The sequence below is a fragment of the Eleginops maclovinus genome, chromosome 12 (assembly GCF_036324505.1).
Source record: "Eleginops maclovinus isolate JMC-PN-2008 ecotype Puerto Natales chromosome 12, JC_Emac_rtc_rv5, whole genome shotgun sequence".
Lineage (NCBI taxonomy): Eukaryota > Metazoa > Chordata > Actinopteri > Perciformes > Eleginopidae > Eleginops > Eleginops maclovinus.
Window position 1 is genome coordinate 4,096,414 of NC_086360.1, and position 20,874 is coordinate 4,117,287.

The 20,874-nt window shown below is 38.1% G+C and overlaps 2 protein-coding genes across 3 annotated transcripts in view; both read right to left on the minus strand.

Annotated features, from left to right (window-relative positions):
- The window catches only part of adam9 (ADAM metallopeptidase domain 9), a 63,761-nt gene extending 55,048 nt beyond the window's left edge, over positions 1-8,713 (minus strand). For both annotated transcript variants that reach the window (XM_063898139.1, XM_063898138.1), the window contains exon 1: positions 8,298-8,713. In XM_063898139.1, the coding sequence (XP_063754209.1) occupies positions 8,298-8,358 (61 nt within the window). In that variant the 5' untranslated portion in view covers positions 8,359-8,713. The remainder of the gene's footprint in view (positions 1-8,297) is intronic.
- A 948-nt stretch (positions 8,714-9,661) lies between these two features.
- Positions 9,662-19,284, minus strand: ercc6l (excision repair cross-complementation group 6-like). Its single transcript, XM_063898136.1, has 3 exons — positions 19,087-19,284; positions 17,653-17,697; positions 9,662-15,164 (listed from the first exon to the last, which is right to left on the minus strand). Exons 1-3 carry the CDS (start codon positions 19,143-19,145, stop codon positions 11,357-11,359), a joined length of 3,912 nt encoding a protein of 1,303 aa, XP_063754206.1. The 5' UTR covers positions 19,146-19,284; the 3' UTR covers positions 9,662-11,356.
- Positions 19,285-20,874: the final 1,590 nt, after the last annotated feature.

Here is a 20,874-nt window from a genome sequence, read left to right on the forward strand (position 1 = left end):
TTGGAAACCTTAGGGCTACATTTTGTTTTGCATTGTAGGTAGATTTTCTTGAGTCTCCCTAGTTCAAATGCAGATTTTTAGATGGGTTAGTTGTGTGGTTATATGTGTGCCATGGACTGTAATATGTCTAGAACATTGTTAAATTTTACGTTTCCACTTTATTATCCACTACAATTCCATTGTGTGTGTGTTAGGCTGTATGCTGTGGCTGGATTGTTTTTCATTTAGTTGATTGAGATATTCGGCCTATTATCAATGATTGCCATAATATTTGCTGTTCATTACACATTGTTCATCCATGATGTCTGTACCTCTACAGGATGGTATCTGTTCTTTGTCTAAACAAGGCATTATTGGGCATTTAGAGAATAAATAATTTGAAATAATTAACTGTTCGACGTCATTTGTTCTGCAACTATTTTTTGTCTCTTACTCTGGGTTTGCCTAATATAGGCTATCCTACATTTTTGTGTCAGAATAATACTTAGTATAATTTTGTGACACTGCCAGTGCTACATTAATGCAGGTACTATTACTGTGTTATTGGAAATATGCATCATGAAGGAATGTTAAGGTTACATGGAACATGACATTTATTGAATAGGCTAGACTACATGGTGCTGTTGTGCAAAGCCCATGTTTAATTATTTGGTGCTGTATGTCTTTTCTTTACTGCTGCTTGACCATAGACAGAGATTTAGTTTTTCTAAATTGGTTAACTATCAGAAGCACTTACCTCCAAACTTGGTCTCATGACTAATCTAACTGCAAATATGAATCGAAAATAACCCCTTGTGCGTTTAAATGAGCACAACCAAAGTTAAAAGGTGGATTGTTACAATGTAAGCTGAGCAATAGTTGTCATACTGTCCTCTTAATTATTATTTTTGAGTAAAATACACATTATCATGCTGTTTTTAGTCAATGAAAATGTCAATTTCGGTTGGTTATTACATAATACACCAATTGTTACATTTTGCTATAAAAAAAATCGCAACACCCGCATTATGTAGTAACAACCGCAATATGTAATAACTTATTACATAATGCGGCATAATTTATTACATATTGCGTTTAAGAATTGTATTACATAATGCGGCAGATTATTACAAAATGTGGCAGTTATTACATAATGGCGTGCACATTTATTACATTATTACATAATGCGGTGTTATAACATAATGCGGTGTTACACTGCCTGTTAGAGCCATTTTACTTTAGAACATTTAGATTTGAGCTCTTAGCTTTAGAGTAAAACTCTTAACTATTTTTACGAGTCACAATACTTAATTAAAATATCTTCATTTATAACAAGTTGTTTAAAGTCTATATTTCTTTGCTGTCAAATGTGCGCTGTCAGGGGTTATGATGCGCATGTCTGTGTGCCGTTATATAGCAGGACAATTGGACGCAGCTGTGTGAATTATAAGATGGGAGGCAGTATTACCATTTTGACCATGTTCTTTTTGATATAGTTTTGAGACGGAGAAATACATTTATATCTTGTTTGGATGCCGGATCAATCAATAAATCTGATGATTCAACTCTACGATCTCCGCATATGATTTTTGGAAACAAAGAGACACTGACTAAAACGACACTGCCTGAGCTGCAGCACCTCGTTCCACCCTCTGTCTGATACCAGAGCCCAGTCTGCTCTGATTGGTTAGCTGGCCGGCTCTGTTGTGATTATTCAACCATTAACAAATGTTCCATTCCTTAGCATTAGAAGCATGAGTGTTAGATAGTGAACATAGGGGTCCAATGGAGGCGTTTCAGGGGGAGGGGGGGGAGTGTGTGGGAGAGAAACCCCCTCTGGAGGGAACACAGGGATTTTAGCCTTAACACAGGACAGGAAAGGGATCCCTTACAAAGAACTATTGGGTGTCTTTAACCCCCGCTGACCAGTAAAGATGTTTCCAATCTTATGTAATTTACTCTCGCTTCATCTGTAGATTTTCTCTTCTACCAAGAAATCCAGGGAGCATCTAGGGATACTTAAGACAAAGCCAAGAAATGTAGAGATATCTTAAGGAACACTTTGAAAGAAGAAACGTTTTTTACAGAACATCCTACAAAAATCCCAAAGTAAATCTCAAGATTATGAAAAATAAGCTTTTAAAAACATATAGAGAAATCCTTTAAAATGTTTAGAAGATGGTAACAAAAAATACCATTTCTTAAGATCTATCTAGAGACATATTTCGAAAACTCAAAGAAACTGTTCAGAGCTCTATTAAACTCTCTAAACCTGGGACAATAAGGAAGAAACATTTTAAATCTTTAAGAACGATCTTTAGGAAACAACTCCAAAGGAATGTTAACCTATGAAAAGTGGAAATGGAAGACCTAAATACAATGTTCAAGAACATCTTCAAAAACTAAACTTTAGAGGAATTTAAAAGATTACATTGAAAAATAACAAAAAATAATCATGGGAAAATATCTATAAATCCAAGACAAATCTTTAAGGAATTTAAAGAGATCCGACAATGATTTATAATAATCATTGTCTTTTTTCTGAACCACAGAAAGCTGACGTGACCTGCTCTCACACACACACTGAACCACAGCTGACCTCTTTAACTGGCTTCACCTGATCAGTTCTCAGAACAGACACCACAGAGCAACACCCCGGATTAGATCAGGAAGTCTCTGATATCTAAATACAAATCTGTCAAACTGTTACTCTGCCTGAGGAAAAGCTGCTCGATGAAACACTGAAATCTGACTTTATCTGAAGCTGCTTTCAATTAAAGACAAATGTTTCAAACTGTAAAAACTCAATCGTCAGTTTAGGAGTGATTTATCAACTTTTGCTAAATGTGTCCTTAACGATGTTTTGACTTATCATGCTGCATGATTTCATCTCGATTAAGACATGATGTTGCCATGAACATGATGTTATAATATGGACATTCACTGTAAGTTGTATACTTTCAAAGGCACACTTTAAAAGTACTCCACACAATGTTAAAAACACATGCATTCTTGAGAAACCGACAATAAATAAACGCGCTGATCATTTTTATTTACAATGCTGGCAAATTTTATACTTAATGTTTTAGGTATTAACATGGGATAACTGGCTCAGCTTTACATGTACATATCTGTGATTTCTGGTCAGTCTAGCAGCGCTGGTTGGCATGTAAATATAAATCAACAAGCAAGCCATTTTCTCTTCTGCTTAAGAAATTCTCAAGCCTCTTAAAAGTCCACTTCTCTACTCCTAACAATGTTTGGCATGAGCTCTCGAGAGATCAGATGCATTGTGAAATCTTTTTCTTTTAAAATGTCAAAACTCTACGTGCAATAGAACTCATTTTCATTCAGATATATTAACATATATTAAAGGTGGACCTCTTTGAAAGTAGCTGCATTAGTTTAGCCTCTCTTTAGCCTTACATTGGAGCATTATGTAGTCCCCCCCCCCCCCCCCCCCCCCCGACAACTAGCATAACATAGCTAGTGCTAAAAGATTTCTTAGGGTTTCTGTGGGTTTTTTCATCATTATATTAATTTTTCCTCAGCTGTGTACAAAAAGTTATGCAAAGATATAGTTTATTCAAAAAGAAAGAGATATTCCCCTCACAAAATCTCAGGAACATATGAAGAAAATGTCGCTAACAACTATAGAAATGTGTTTTTGCTGAAAGTAGAAAAACAGAAAAGGAAACAAATATTAGTCGTAAGAATCTGTGATGTTTGCTAACTAATTGAAAACCCTCCATTGTTAACTAAATATGGTTCAGAAAGAATACATTTGAAATTAAGTCATATATTGATAAAAAGGACCACATTGTTGGCTTGACTCTGCACAGATTAGCTGACAATAGGTAGGAGGAGATATATAGAATGAGTCTGGACTGATCCGTTAACGGGGACATGTCCGTATTTTTTTTCCTGGCCAAGCTTTAAGTGTGAAAGCAGATTCTATGCCTCGGAGCTGCAGATCTGTTCATGTTCAGTTAGGAGAGAAAAAAAGGGTGAGTCATCTTACAGGGGAACAGGGAGTGAGTGAGTGAGTGTGTGTGTGTGTGTGTGTGTGTGTTTCCTGTAAATGTAATCACTCTGTTTCATTCAGACTCTCTGGATGTTTTACCGTCTGTGGATCCTCAACTGCCTGCTCACTGTCCACACACACACACACACACACACACACACACACACACACACACACACACACACACACACACACACACACACACACACACACACACACACACACACACACACACACACACACACACACACACACACACACACACACACACACACACACACACACACACACACACACACACACACACACACACACACACACACACACACACACACACACACACACTAAACTGGGTTTACTTCCTGTCAGAGTAGGAGCTGCTGAAGGACTCGGCTGGGAGCCCGACGGCGGGCGACACTAAGCTGCTTAACTCAACCTGCCTGAACGAGACGACGGAACACACACGCACAAGACCTGAACACACACACATACAAAATCTGAAAAACACACACTTTGGAGAGCTTGAGGCTCAGCAGTCCATGAAGACACACACCAACACATCTACAACTACTGCACAATGTTTAACCAGTTAGAGAACACAAAGTCAGTTTCTTTAGATTCTCACTTTCTTTTTAATCAGCAGGCGAACACTTTCTAAAAGCATTTTTGTCTTGCATTAAAGAGGGCATTTTCTGCTCATTTTCAGGTTCAGATTTGTATTTTTATCCTCTAGTGTGACATGTCTCCATGCTTTAATGTTCAAAAAGCTCTTTATTTTTCTCATACTGCCTGTGCTGCAGCATCTCTTTTCACCCTCTGTCTGAAACCAGAGTCCAGTCTGCTCTGATTGGTTAGCTGGCCAGCTCTGTTGTGATTGGTCAAATGCATAGAGCTGTCCTGTCTATCACATCATTAGAAGTGTAAGTGTTACATGTCATGTCATTACATTACGGAAGTAACCAAAGGAGTCCAATGGTGGCGTTTCAGACACGGGGTGGGGGACACAGAGATGTTTGCATTTGGGGGGCAGCAGAATGCATGTAAGACAACTAAGTAAAAACAATAAAAAAGAGAGTATTTGTGTTCCCCAACAGTAACAGAAAAAGGGAAGTAATGAGATTACAGGTACATTTTTTTATTCTTTTAAGGGAATAATTAAAGGATTGCAGTGTTACACAACATCTTTCAATTAATAATGAACAATAAACTACAACACAGATGATACCCACAGAGCAAAGGACACATTTTTTAAATATCTTGTTTTTTCTTTGCTATGGTTAAAGGTTTCTGTTGTGTTACGGTCAAACATTTAACGAGGGCTGGGGGAAATAATCGATACAGCATAGTATGGCGATACTTTGCGTGGCGATATTGTATCGATACACGGACGCCAAGTATCAATATTTTATTCTATAAACTATTCATACTGGAAATCCAAATGAAAGTTTTGGGTAACTATTGCTTTTTCAATCCGCTAGATGGTGCTGAGCTTTTTCTTGTGCGGTCATGGCCATGGCTAAAGTCAGTGGGATTGACAGGAAGTTAAAACAAAGATGGAGTCAGTGGAGAAAGAAATCAGAAATGCGCCATATCGTAATATATCGTATCGCAATACTATCGTATCGTGGCTTAAGTATCGCCATAGTATCGTATCGCGGGGACCCTGGTGATTCCCACCCCTACTTTTAACGGATAGTTACACTGACAGGGGAAATTAGTTACAACGGCTCCAAACATTTCCATTCGGAGAAACATGCTGCAGTTAAAAAACACACAATGTGCCAAAACACATGCAGATAAAGAAACATATTCGACAACACATGAAAGTGCAGCACGTCTCTCCAAATGGAAGTGTTTTGGGCCATAGTAGCGCATTAATACATGTCGGCCACCATAGATAATTAGCTTTAAGAACGGAAAACACTTTAAAAGTAACCCGCCCAATCCTGGTTAAAAGTTAGATCATCTTGAAATTTTACTTAACACTAACTAACTAATTAACTAATATTTGTATTCACTTTACATTTGTTCATTGCATTTATTGTCTTACATAATCGTAATTGTGCCTTGGCAACACATGTCGAATGTCATGTCAAAAGGAACTTTTTGAGTTCAACCAAACTGTCATCACTAAGCAAATCTAGAAACATCTGTAGGCTTTTTCTTCTATTGTGATTATGATAAAGACAAAGAGTACTAAACCCACGGTAATCCAAGATGTTACCTTGTGTAGGTAATATACATGTCAGGAGAACATACCATGTCCATCACAGCTTAAGAAAACCAGGAGAACTGCTATAAATAAATGTCCTTTTAATTTTAAGGCATATGAAGGGTTTAGATAATGTATAAGACATATTATCAGCAGTAACATTTAAGTTTAAGACATTCAAGAACATTTTGAGAAATCTTTAAGAAAACTTGCTTAACTCTTAAAGATAAGTTTAAGTTTAAGACGTGGCTTTAAAAAAGGAGGAAGTGGGGGGAGGGTGATCCTGATAAATCAATGATAGACATTTTGGCATCATCTTCCAAAAAAAAGTGTCCGAGGTGCTGGTTGCTTCCCGGACGCAGCTAATTAAAGGACACATTAAGGCCTTTACAGACAGAGTGTGTGAAGGTATGACGTTACTAAACCTGTAATGTTTTTATTTTTCTATTTAAGCCCAATTTGTATTATTAGAAGTCTCCCCTGACATATTCAAAATTGCCAGGTTACTACATTTACAAAAAAAGAGTAAGTAATACTGCTTTTGTCCTGAGGTATGTTTTGTCATTTAAACTGCAAAAAAATAAGCAAAGTAACTTAAAGAAAGTCTTGTGTTATGATTCCAGTGTAGTTTGTAAAACAGTTTTAAATTCATTAAGATTGCTTGTTTGTTTATAATGGATATGAAAAAATCATTTCTGAACCCCTTATTATTCAGAAATCAAACGATTGTAAATCTACAAATTATTACTGAACATTTAGAAGACATGCGGTTATAATAACTGAATATCTAAATGACATGCAGTATTTTTTGTAAGAGAACTGATGCCCTTTTTCTACAGAAACTATTGCGTTCCATCAAATAAATTCACTATATGTTTTGTATGCTGCCTCCTCAGAAACATGTAGGTTCTAAATACATTTATGATCAAATCGAGGCATTTCTATTCCTCAGATGTTTAGTATTTCCCAATCCCGAGCCTCGGCAACTACTTTACTCGGAGCAGCTGTCGATGATCGCCACTGATTTATAGCTTGGTGAACTACCAGAAATGACAAAAACTATCTTTGTCTTGTACTTTCAGTTTTTAGTTTGACATTGGATCCAGCCAACATGGAGGGGCAGGCTCTATGATATATTGAAGCCAGCCACCAAGGGGGTCCAGATGTTCTGGTTTCACTTTAGGGGAGCCATTATGTCGTCCATCTTTATGTCTGTTTTGACTAACAGAGGTGGTTCTGGTGGATAACGTTTTTAGGTTTTCGTGCATGTAAATATTCTGCAAAGGATATCCAAAATCCCAAAGTTCCTCAATGCCCATGCCTTAAACAGCTCCATTGGACTTCTTTGTTTTCTTCCGTAACATACTGACATCACCATGTAACAGTAGCGCTTCTGTTGGCTAGCGCTCCAGCACATTGTACGGGATAGGCTAAGGGACGGGACAGCTCTAAAGAGCAACAGAGCTAACCAATCAGAGCAGACTGGGTTCTGGTTTCAGACAGGTTGAAAAGAGGTTCTGCTGGCAGCATGAAAAAAGTAAAGAGCTTTTGAACATTAAAGCACGGAGACATGTCACAATAGAGGCACCAAATACTGACATAAAGCTGAAAATGAGCATAATAGGGCCCCTTTAATGTTATGTGTTTTAGTCACGTTCTCATTAAAGAAAGTAAGAAATGCAGTACAGCAGAGTGCAGTGTACAACACAGCAGTTTAGTGTGTCATAGAGTACATACTTTAACACGAAGCACAATATTGTACAGTACAGTAATGTATGAAACAGTGTTCGACCCCGTAACCTCACTTTCTACTTTCCTCACCCTTTTCCATCTCCTCCCCTTCACTGTCCTTCATACCCTAAGTATCCTCCCTTCTCACCCTTAGTGTTCTCTTCACCCTGACTTTCTACCCTCACTGTTTATCCTCTTGTGTCCACCGACATCCCCCTATCTTTCTGCCCCCCTCACACCACTGTCTACCTTCCTCCGCCTCACTGTGGTCCTCACACATAGTACTCCTCACCCTCAATGCCTACCTTCCTCACCCTCAGTGTATTCCTCGCCCTGCTCCCCGCCACTCACCCCTGCAGTGAGAGCTTCCAGTCAGCAGCAGCAGCCACCAGCAGACCTCCAGCATCATCATCTTCTTCTTCTTTTAAATGTCACCGGGCAGCTCTGTCCTCCTCCTTCCTAGTCCTTATCTTCTGCTTTTTCCTATTGTTGTTATAATTATTATTATTGTATTTCACCCTGTTGTCTTCCAGTCGTTTCCCCCCGCGGAGCCTCATGCTAAACACCCCGGAATGCTTTTCTTTCTCGGCCAAGCCATTAAGCTAACACGCGGATAAAAAACGTCTCGCTCCCGCTGGAGTTTGCGTTGCTAAACTCGTACTTTAACAGAGTTTGAGTCCCAATGTTTCCTCTGTTGAAGCTAACAAGACTGTTTCGGTGAAGTATGTCCTCACCGTGTGGAGCACATATTTCTCCCGACTGGAATCTCAAACAAGTTAGCGGAAATCCTCACCACTTCCTGTGACCCACTTCAAAATAAGAGTCTCAATAAAATAACAACGCTGTCCTGACACAACTAAGTCTGAACAGTGTTGGAGGAAGTACTCAGATCCTTTATTTAAGTAAAAGTACCATCTGTGTTGTCTTAAAATACTCAATTACAAGTAAAAGTCCGGATTTCCAAATATGACTTCAGTAAAAGTACAAAAACATTAGCGTTAATTAAAATAAAATATATTTAATAAAAACTAAAAGTACTAATTTTGCATAATGTCAAGTTTCAGATGAATATTTACAGAAGTTTTATCAGCTAAATGTACTCCAAGTATCAAAGGCAAAAGTACTCATAATACAGAAGGGCTCTTTTCACAGTATTAGTATGTTATTATTTTATCCTGTTTATAATACATGTAAGAGCATTTTAGTATAGATTTGGTTAATGTGGACAGCAGTTACATACTTGAAATGCTGTGTATTAGTAGAACTGCATTATACCATACCAGCATATCCTGACTTTATATGGGTACACAGTCACTGTCAGTGTTAATTAATTCTAGTTGACTAAAAGGTAAGATATTGGCCTCTGAAATGTAGTGGAGGAGTATAAAGGGAAAATACTCAAGTTAAGTACACATAAAATAAGTACAATACTTGAGTAAGTGTACTTAGTTACTGTCCACCACTGGGATATTACATTGAGGAATATTATTGTCTGTGCGTTAAAGTAAAAGCAGGATTTAAAAGTTTGTTAAATTGACTAATGTTTTTTTTTGGTCACAAAAAATGAATCTAATTTGATGATTATCTTCTCAATGAACTGATTGACCATTTGTTTTGTAAATATAAAATGATTATGACATGCAGTCGCAATAACTCGGAGCTGAAAGGACACCTTCTCAATGTTGTCTTAGTCCGACCGACAGTTGAGACATTCACATTGTTTGACTGCTATCTTTATTTGTAAAGTTACAAATGATGTCAGACAGATGTACTGTATATGAATCTAAGTAAACATTCAGGTAAAGTACATTTAAAGGTGTATACAGTATAATGGCCATACTTCTGTATTAACAAAATGTATATTTTTATTTTTTTTAATTGTTGGGTGAGTTTTTCGAAGACTTATTCTTCAGATTAATTGCATGTTCTACAAATGAACACACGTGGCAACCTACAAAAATATTAAATGTACAACAAAAATAATGATAATGACAACAACAATAAGAATAAGAATAACTAGTTTATAATACAAGCCAGTTTTCGTTCTTTTTTGCCATATTAGTCATTTTAAGTTAAAAGTCAGGGCTTTTATTTTGAAGTCAAACTAACTACACCAGAAGTTATTGGCTCTTTGTTTCAATTCGGGTCACAAAAGTAATCTCCAGCTGGTGTTTTAACAAATTGAGGGGGGGGAAGCTCATAGCGCGCAAGCGCAATTCCGCCCGGGCTGTGCAGTAAAGCAATCTGAGCGCCCCCTTGTTCACATGATAATAACTTTATTATACTGTGACCATCAGAAGGAAGGTGAAACTGATCTGTTCAAAGGTCGACCTTCACACAAACAAAACCGGGAGGTCCCAAGAATGTGTTCAAACGCACCTAATGCTTTACGCTCCATCTGCCAATCAATTCACAACTATGTCAACTCATTTGTAAATACGCTTTTGGCAGAATGTATGGCATATTGAAAAATGTGCAACGACGAAACAATAGAGTTCCAAAAGAGACACTGGAAATATATAACTTTTCAAATGTATTTTTTATAATTAATTGCTATGGCCGTTTTTAATTTTACTGCCCCAATGTTGTTTTTTTAACGTTATATTTACGTGTGAATACATTTGTTTGTGTACATCTGTAGTGGTTTTTATGTTCTGTACAGAGTTTCTATATGCAAATACACACTTTAAAAAATATATATATTACCTCATCACTTAACTTAGGCATCTAGTATATAATTTTAGAACTGTCAAATCAATCAAATATTTATTTAGTCTACAGCATTCCAAAAAAAGGGGTAAAGGTTTAAATGTGTTGTATTGTGCAAATTTGTTTTTATTTACTGCAACCATAAAACTTTTTTTTTAAAGATCGAGTTGTTCGATAAATCACAACCAATCGAATAAGGACCCCAACGTATGTTTTCAAAGCGACAACTTCATGAACTTTTAATTTGTAAAACTGAATAAAATGTAGATTTAACATACATGTTGGAGCTGAAACAATGTATTCTCCATTACTTTGATAGTCAATCGATTGATCATTTGAGCTGAACATTGATGGTTAGACAGAACGGGATATTTTAAAACATCAATCATTCTGGAAAAAAAACGTTTGTTCTTCACACAGTCACCGGGTGCTTTCCGATAAACAGTTATCACTGCTATCCTGAACCCATCTAGCAAAACAAACCAATAACTTAAACTTATATTATTATTTGTACTTGAATTTCTCTTTGTAGTCGCATTGTGCCCCTTTGTTGTCATGTTGCATGTCTTGAAGTGTTATTATTAATGTGAGGTCCTTTGAAACAAACACATAGTTGGTTTTCTTGTCCACATTGTCCCAAATATTTATTCTAACCGTATCATTTAAGGTTCAGGTTATTTTTTTATGCAGCAGGATTGTTTTTAACTTTTCTGGCTCAGCTGCCGGTACAGTTGGATGGTCATGAGCTGAACCACAGGATCTCCAGGTTTGATGTCAATAGCTCTCAGGAAGCAGCTCAATGCTTCGTCCGGCTTGCCTTTGCTCTGGTACTCTTTCCCTTTCCTGACCAGGGCGTCAAAGCTCTCGTCCTCTGACAGGACGCTGTTACGGCTCAATTTGACTCCATCAGCGGTGCACTGATCCATTCGTTCATCAGAGGCCAGCTCGAGCTCACTTGTCGACTCCTCCATGTTGCTGCTCATTTCCTGTTCAGATTCCTCAATGTCCTCTACTGACTCTGCATCATCATCTTCATCATACTCGTTCTCTCCTTTTACTTCTGCCTCCTCTTCTTCCACATCTTCCTCGCCCTCTATGTCAAGTGTCTCTTCCAGCTGAATCTCATCATGAGTTGAACCAATGAAGTCCTCCTCAGCTTCGTCCGAATGCCTTTCTGAAACATCATCTTCTTCGTCCTCACTATTCATTTCTTGGTTGTCGGTACTTCCATCTTTATTGTTCTCCATATCTTCCATGATGGATAGAATGAAAGACTTGCGCGAGGCCACAGAAGTGTTGCCTCCGACGCTCTTTCTTGACCGAAGAGGAGTGCGGACAGATGACACCAATTTAGGTGTGGAGGCGCCAAGAACCTGGAAGGAATTTTCCAGGTGACTCCCGTCATCAACATCATCTTCATCATCTTCATCACTATCACGAATTACTGCTGCTCTTTTTCTCCTATTAATCACAATGGAATGATCCATTGAACTGTCCGTTTCAGAGTTGTTGCGAGTGAGGCTTGGGCTGACTGCTTCCTTATGTTGTTTCTCACAAAGAGATTTATTTATGTTAAAACTCCCCTCCATCTGCAGCTGTGACAACAGCTCTCTCTCCTGCTCTTCAGTGTCCTGATTATCCAGATCACCTGGGTCTGAGGGCGTGTCACTATCTTCAAGCTGCAAATTGAAGTTGCCTCCAAAGGATTCAAGCCCTGTGCCGTCTTGATTGGATGATTTGTCTGCTTTGAAGCTTGAAGTGGAAGCTTGCAAGACAGAAAGGCTTTTGTTCTGCAGTGCGGTTGAATGTGAAAGGTCCAAGTCGATCTTGGAGTTGTTTCTTGACTGTGAGGTTCCATTTGGCAGTTTTTCATCTTCATTATCTGCTGTAACATAGAGCATGCTGCCGTCACCTGCTGAATCAATGGCAGCCTCACACAGAGAAACTAGGTCTTTTAGTTTTGGATTGGAGGCATCTGCCATGTCACCTAATTCAGCATCACTGGTATCCGAGACCACCAGAGACTCTTCAATCACCTCCGGAGGGGAGGATTCCTCTACCACCAAGTAACTCCTCTCCTGATTAACTGACACGTGTTTTGGAGAGTATAGGTTCAGCTCAGCAAGCTCGCCCTGGTTTACTTCAATGATAGGATGTTCTTCTGACATACCCTCATCTGCAGTAAGATCAATAACGTTGCCTGTCAAATAGTGTTGGCCGTCGTCCTCATCAGAACCAGTTAGGTCCAGATCTATCACGGCTGGTGATCCGTTAGAGTTGCTATCATACTGTGGATAGGAAGGACTTGGTTTTGGATTTCTTGGTTTTTTCTCAGACTGCTCTCTGATGTGGTTGTCCGATGGTTGTCTGAGCCAGGCTGGTTCTGTGTTTGATGCCATGCTCTCTGTCATCTGCATCTGTAAATCTGACTCAGCCTTCATCAGCTCCTGGGCCTTCTGCACTCTCCCTTCAATGTAGTGATGGGCCTCTTGGTCTTCAGGGTCATCATCGTGGTTGACATCGAGGGAAAACATGAGGTCATGGTCAGAGATCCCGAACATTTCCATAGTGTGGAGATGGGCAATGTGTTCGTCCAATTCAGCATCTGTCCGTCGATGTCTGGAGTGCAGGGCTTGAAGTTGCAGCTGAGTGGACGAGGACCGTGTGTCCTCCAAGAGGAAGAGCTCTTTCAACTCCTGCTTGCTGAAGTACCTAAAAGGGTTCTTTTTGTCCCCGGTATTTTGTCTAATGAGAGAGTCTTTAAAGACCTGCCTTCTGTAGATCTTCTCCTCTACCGTGCCGCAGGTAATCAGCCTGTAGATGACGACATTTTCGCTCTGGCCAATGCGGTAAGCCCTGTCAACAGCCTGGGCGTCTGTTGCTGGGTTCCAGCTAGGGTCGTAGATCACGACTCGGTTTGCTGCCGTCAAAGTGATACCAACCCCTCCAACCTGGGTGGTCAGGAGGAAGACAGAGTAACTTTTGTCTGTCTGGAACTTAGTGATTAGCTTCTCTCTCTCTGCAAGCTGAATTATTGTGCCATCCAATCTCAGTACTTTGTAGCCTCTGTTACCCAGGATGCGTTCGATGATGTCAAGCACTTTCCTGTAATGAGCAAAGACAAGTGTGCGGTGGCCGTCTTCTCTGAGCCTTTCGAGAAGTGCAAACAGAAAAACGAGCTTCCCCGACTCAGCTATTAGGGTATCATCTGGAATGTTGGCGATGGTGCACAGGCCTGTGTCTTTGTTCTGCTGAGCTGCAGCTGTACTTTCCTCTAAACCTAACTTGGCTATGGCTGCAGCAGAGAGCAGTCTTGGATGGTCACACAACTTTTTCATTATGTTCAATTCAGCTAGAGGTGATCTGGTGGTCATAAGCAGCTCCTTGATGTGGTCAAGTGAAATGAACTGCCTGTAAATGTCTTCCTGAACAGGGCTAAGGTAGGTCCAGACAATCAAGTCGTTCTTCCTAGTCAGTGTTGGCATCTCTGCGCCACAGCCATTTGGAGTATTTTGGACTATGCTGTCCTTGTTCTCTGAATATTCTGTTTTGCACAGAATTGTGCCTTTGTTTTTCTGCACTTCTGCTTTTGTCCTGCGGAGGAAGTAGGGTTTGATTATGGCCATAAGGTTCTCAGACATTCGAGACCCGAGGGCCTTTTCCCCTGGAGTGGTGTCTTTCTCTCTGGCCCGGGTGATTGGGTTCTCATACTCCGTTTTGAATGTTTTGGCTGTGCCTAGGAGAGTCCCTTGGCAAGCAAAGTCAAAAAGAGCCCACAATTCCTTCAGGTTGTTTTGGACTGGAGTGCCGGTTAGAAGAACTCTGTTTTTTGAAGGTATGGTGGAAGCACTTTTGGCTGTTTTGGTGGTTGAGGATTTGACCTTGTGTGCCTCATCCAGGATCATGTAGTCCCATGTGAACTCTTTGCCATTGTAAGATGCCAATTGCTGCCAGTTATTCATTAGCATAGTGTACGTGGTGATGATAACTCCACTTCTCCTCTGAATTTTCTCTAAATTCCTGGTCCTTTCTTTGGTCGCTCCGTGAAACTCCTTTACCCTCATGCCGGGAGTCCACTTGGCAAACTCCTTGGTCCAGTTTCTGATGAGAGAAGTTGGCATGACCAGAAGTGTGAACCTAGCCAGTTCAGAGTCATACATGCCTGAGAGGAATGATATCACCTGGATGGTTTTACCAAGGCCCATGTCATCTGCTAAGATCCCACCTTTACGCCCATCTCTGTAGAGACTGTACAAGAAGGCGACTCCATTTCTCTGGTAGTCATAAAGCTTGTCATACAACTCTTTGAAAAGCATTAAGCCACTGCCGTTAACATTCACAAACTCTTCATCTTCTTCCTCCGAGTCATCCTGAGCAAGAAGTTCTTCAATTTTCTGTATCCGGCCTTCAAGTTTATTACTCTGGTGAATTTTGTAAGCCAGTTTGAAAAACTTCAGCGCTTGGTCCATGTCCCCTTGTCTGGCAACATCTTTCCCTTCTTGAATGAACCTGGAAGGAGACAAAGACAAGAACATCAGAGAATATTTAATAAACAAATACAAAGGTAATTTCAATTCATAAAATGTATTTATTTATCTTCAATCAATCAATCGCTAAAAGATGTACACAACCAAATACAGGATCAAAACATTTCACTTGAAAGGATTATATATAGATATATATTTGACATATAATATATCTAGTTTGTACAATATTAGAAGCTTGTTCAAATCCTTAGAGTTCTTGCTCAATAAAAGCTCACTTAAACATTCTCACAATCTTATGGTTTAATTGCATTCAACTGGTCAGTGTTTTACATTGTAATATTTGTATTCAAACTGTTACTTACATGCCTGATCTTTTTTTTAGTTATTGTTATCCTTGTGTGAACCCTTATTTGTATTGCCCTGTGTTCCATTCTTACTCTGTTGCTGCTATAACAGCTACATTCCCCAAAAGGGATCAATAAAGGTCTATCTTATTTCTATTGATTTAACTTAATAGTGGTAGGCCTAAATACAGACACCCGAAAGCTAAATTTGAATGTCAAATAATTGTAATATTATAATAATTTCCAGTCAACTTCCAGTTCCAAATTATCCCTAACTAAAGCACAACTTCTTTCCATGTGTTTGCTTTTACCATCAACTTAAGCACATATAACATGATCACATTTGAATCATTTTTGGTATTAGTGATATTGTTTAAGCTTATTTTAGTATTTACTAATTCCTTTTTTTTTTTAAACAAGTAGTAAGTCAATTGTTGTATTCAGCGCAAGGCTTTATTCTGATAAGGTTCATGTGTAGACCAACCTTTAACAAATATTCACACAAGTAACCTGACACCTGCTGGTCAATATATTTTACCACACACAAATTGAGCTTTCAGAGAACACTTCAAATGTAGGCAGAACCAGTTATACGATGAGATGAAACATGATTTGCAAAATAAAAAGGAAGCTCTAACATGCCCTTTCAGATTTGCACTCACTCTGTGGGAGGTACAATTTTTTTGTCAATCAAATATTTGTTCTATTCTTAACTTAAAAGAAAAGTCAACATTGAAATGCTGTGCAACTTCATTTTTGAAGTATTCAATTTATGCTTTACATGTCGGTTGTGGCATGGTTTTTGTTACTGTGGATATATAATTGTTATTTATGGTGCCGTTAGATCTTGGCAAGACAGTACATATTAAATCAGTTAACATTAATAAATAAGAATTGAAGCAGAATATTTGATTAAACACCTCAGAGTTTTTGTAAGAGCCCACCACTATCTTTAAAAAATAATACATGTTTAATGTTTTTTAAACTACATCATGCTGTGGAGGTTGCTGGAATCCAAGTCATTGTAAAAAAGTGTAGCCTTATTGTTTAAACAGAAGGAACCTGGCCAAAATGCAGCTGTTCAGCATTTGAATGTTTATTAAGAATTGGAATGTTAACACTATCAATGAAACTTATTTACTAGAGCCTAGTTTGAAAATATTTATGAATTACCAGAAAGCATGCTATATATTGTTATTGAGATATGAAATTAGCATTTAACCATGTGGACAGAAGAAAAGCCCTACCTCCAATTTCCTGTATTGTTTATTTTAGCTAATGTGTCCCACCTAGAGCGAAGTAAAGAGCGCTTCTGCTTATTTCTGTGAAAAATCATTGAAAAGTTGATTTCTTTCACGTTTGCCTTTGTTGTGTTTTTCTTGCATTTAAATAACTGTTTTGATGTGTTCCAGTCAGGCTTTCGACTATTAAAACAATTACTAGGTCTGCATACTATCACCATAAGAATATATAGGATTAAAGGACTAATATCTCAGCAGGATCTGGAAAAACATGTGCATGCTTTTATCTTCAGTAGACTGGACTACTGTAATGGTGTCTTTAGAATTAGAATCGGAGGATGAAATTAGGGCTGAACGATTAATTGCATTTGCGATAATATCGCGATATGACAAAACGAGATTTTCCAACCGCAAAGGCTGCGATTTGACTGGTCACGTGATCTGGTCACGTGACTTGCGAGCGAGCCGAGCGGAGCCGAGCAGGCAGGGAAAGAAGTCAACGCTGCGCTTGAACCTGTTGCACAATGGCCTCAGGCTCGTCAGAAGAGTGCACGGCTGGAAGTTTGGTACCGAAACATGGAGAAGTTCAGTTATTATGCTCCAAATATCTGGAACAAACTACCAGAACCCTGCAGGTCCGCTGCTACTCTTAGTACTTTTAAATCCAGGCTGAAAACATTTCTTTTTGCCGCTGCTTTTAATTGAACTGTTCTTATCTCACACTGCACTGAAACCTTTACACATGTACCTGTGTTATTGATGATTTATGTTTATTTTCTTTTAAATTACTGTTTTCAAATGCCAATTTATGATATGTTTCCACTGCCCTATATCGTATGTAAAATAAAAAATAAAAGCAAAAGGCTAAACATTTTAACGATGTGGAATGTATAAAGATCTGCATTATTTCTTTATTTAGTGTTACCTTTGGTAGGTTTCCATCTTGTCTTCTGTATCCATGGACAAAGACCTTTTGAGACAATCACAGGATTAGAAACACCGCCACATATACACATATTCATGTATATATGTCTCTGCTCCTGTAGTATACATTTATATTTCTGTTGCTGCAGTTGTGTGGTCTTTTGTGGAACATTAATTTATGTGGAATATTTTATATTGTGTATTATTTGTAAATATATGACTTTTCTACTGCAGACATCAGAATCAGAAACAGGTTTATTGCAAAGTAGGTTAACACATACGAGGAATTTGTCTTGGTGTTATGTTGAATAAATATACATACATAAAAATAAAATTGGAAAAATGATTTAAAAAAAACATTTTAAGATAACTTGTATTGGATTGTGTCCGTACTGTCCCACCTTTAAATTATACTAATACCTTATTTTTGGATCGATAAAGTATCTATCTATCATCTATCTAATCCAAACAATAGCTGGAGTGGTGAGGTACTTTCTTTAAAGTGTGAACTGTGTCTTTTACTGTGCTTTTTTCTTTGGTTGAAGTAAATAAACTGTAATTCAGTATGTATTTGTTGTCTGAGGTGCAATATATGACTCAGCAGCTTTAAGACATGAACAAACTATTATTTTCTGCTTCGCTCGGAGCATTAGTTCCCCGGGAAGTGGGCGGGGTCGTAATTTCGACCGGACGTGACGTTCCGCCTTCATACTTTATTTTTCTAGAAAAAACCCTACAGATTAACACAAGTATAATACAATTAAAGATACAATTAAAATGATATACAGATAAGTACTGTTTTAAATTGAATTAAATGAACATATATATACATACACACACACACACACACATACACATACACATACATACATACATACATACATACATATATACATACATACATACATACATACATACATACATATATACATACATACATACATACATACATACATACATACATACATACATATATATATATATATACACATGTATGTGTGCAGATACTACTGCAGGTCAAAGTGTTTGTGCAAACAGTGCAGATTTGATGTAGGACTATGTACAGTACCGGTTACTTTTTCATCGGTTACATTGTTAGACCCTGGTTGTGCAGCCTGATGGCTACAGGTACAAAGGAGTGTCCCAGGCGCTTAGTGCTTTTCCTTAGAAATACATTTTGAATGTACGACTTTAAATGTTATATTCAAGACTATATCATTAGACATTACAGTCCTGCGATTTTTTTTAGCAATGTATGTCACATTTCATAAGTTATTTTGAAGCTGTCCTAGTCTTATCTGCGTTTCCCCACAACATCATTTTAACACATTGGCATAAAAGTTGCTAGCCTTTCAGTAATGTTAACCTGTGGGGAGTTAACACCGATGCTAAGTATGCCATCCGGGACACCGAAGTTAATGTTAGCTTTACTCACGTTTGTAATTTCTTGGAAATCTCCTCAACTTTGCCGTTGTGTTGGGAGTTATCCATCATGTGGGTTAGCTTTTCCACGAATAGCAAAACAGTCCAGGAGTTTTTCGGTGTAAAAACCCGACGGAACACCAGTAGCTTCTGCTGTGAAGAGTTGTGTGTTGTTGTGAAACGCAGCTACCCTTCCCGCCAAATAGTAAATAGTGCCGAGGAAGGGCGGTGTGTCTCTTCTTCTTCGAGGTTTATTTACAGTTGCCAAACAGCGAGTATTTCCATTACCGCCACCAAACCAGAACGGTGGAGCAGTAAATCGTCAGAAAAATACACTCAAAATTAAAAAGAAAGGAAAAGAACACAAGTCTCAAGAAATGATTTAAAATACTGTCTACTTACTTTGAAGTCTTCCGTAACAAAGTCCCCAATGTAAAACTGTGTTTTTCCTGACATTACTTATCTTCGTCAGTGGTGTAAAGTAACTAAGCAGGTTTACTCAAGTACTGCACTTAAGTACAATTTGGAGGTACTATACTTGAATATTTACATTATTTTGCTACTTCACCACAATTCAGAAGTAAATAGTGTACTTTAACTCCACTTCATTTATTTAATCCCTTTAGTTACTTTATAGATTTGGTTAAATGATGTGAAATACAATCAACCCTTAAATCAGACTGTAGTTCACCTGGAGTAAATCCAGCAGCTACCCTGCAGTATACAAAGCCATTCAAACTAGCTGCACCTTTACCAGCTCTGAGAACACTTTGATGATCAATAATTATAAAACATATCAGACATATTATTCTGAAATGGGCATCAAAAGAAGTACTTCTCCAACCTCTGTTCTTCTCTCCTCTCTGTTTCAGTCTATTATTTTCCGGTTTATTACAGTCCAGTGAGCAGCTTTCCTATATTCTATTGAGTATTTGATTTATTTCTGTGTATTTGAGTTTGTCCTGTGTGTCCTCAGACAGGTAATGACCTTCTCTGCAATCTCCTGCCTCATCTTCCAAATACTTTCTAAACACTGTAAAGATGTCTTCCTGTGGGCCCCAGTATTGTTGCCCAGTTGTAAAACAGTCTTTCCTTATGTTTTTCCTCATGCTTTACTAAACAGTATTGAATATCTGTTCAGCTTTTATTTAAAATATCTTCATTTCATGAGCAGTACAGTCTGGAGATTTCAAATCCCCTAAGATGTCATCTAAGTTTAGATGCAAAATGTTTTACACATAATCCTGCCTATTGGCGACTTCCCAGATGCTAGGCTTAAAATAGCTGCTAAACTATCAGAAGCCATTAGAGTTGGTTATTTTTTATTCAACCCATTACAATGATACTCATATTCCAATTAATTATCTGTGAACTCTTTATTGTCTCTTTTTTAGTACAACTTCCCAATGAGGGATGATGAATGCAGCACGGATACACGGACAGTATTTCTTTAGGACAATCTGTAAAAATGTACATTTTATTTTAATTGTAGATTTTCCAATTGTTCCCTTCAACGACTGTTAAGGTTTTTCTTTCAATTTATGCCGCAAACTTGTATTTGATAGTTGGGTATTTCAATAATATGTCTGACTCATTTTTTACGAAGAAAAAGCCTACATTTTCTGATTCAAGTTTTTCAAAACGTGAGTAATTTCTTGTTTCTTCGCTGCTGTGAACTGAATACAATGTTGAAAATGCAACGTCATGTTTGGCTTTGGGGAAATACTGGACATTTTATAGATTTAAATAACTTGTTAATTACTCATGAAAATGATCAACTATAAAATGAAAATAATCTTTA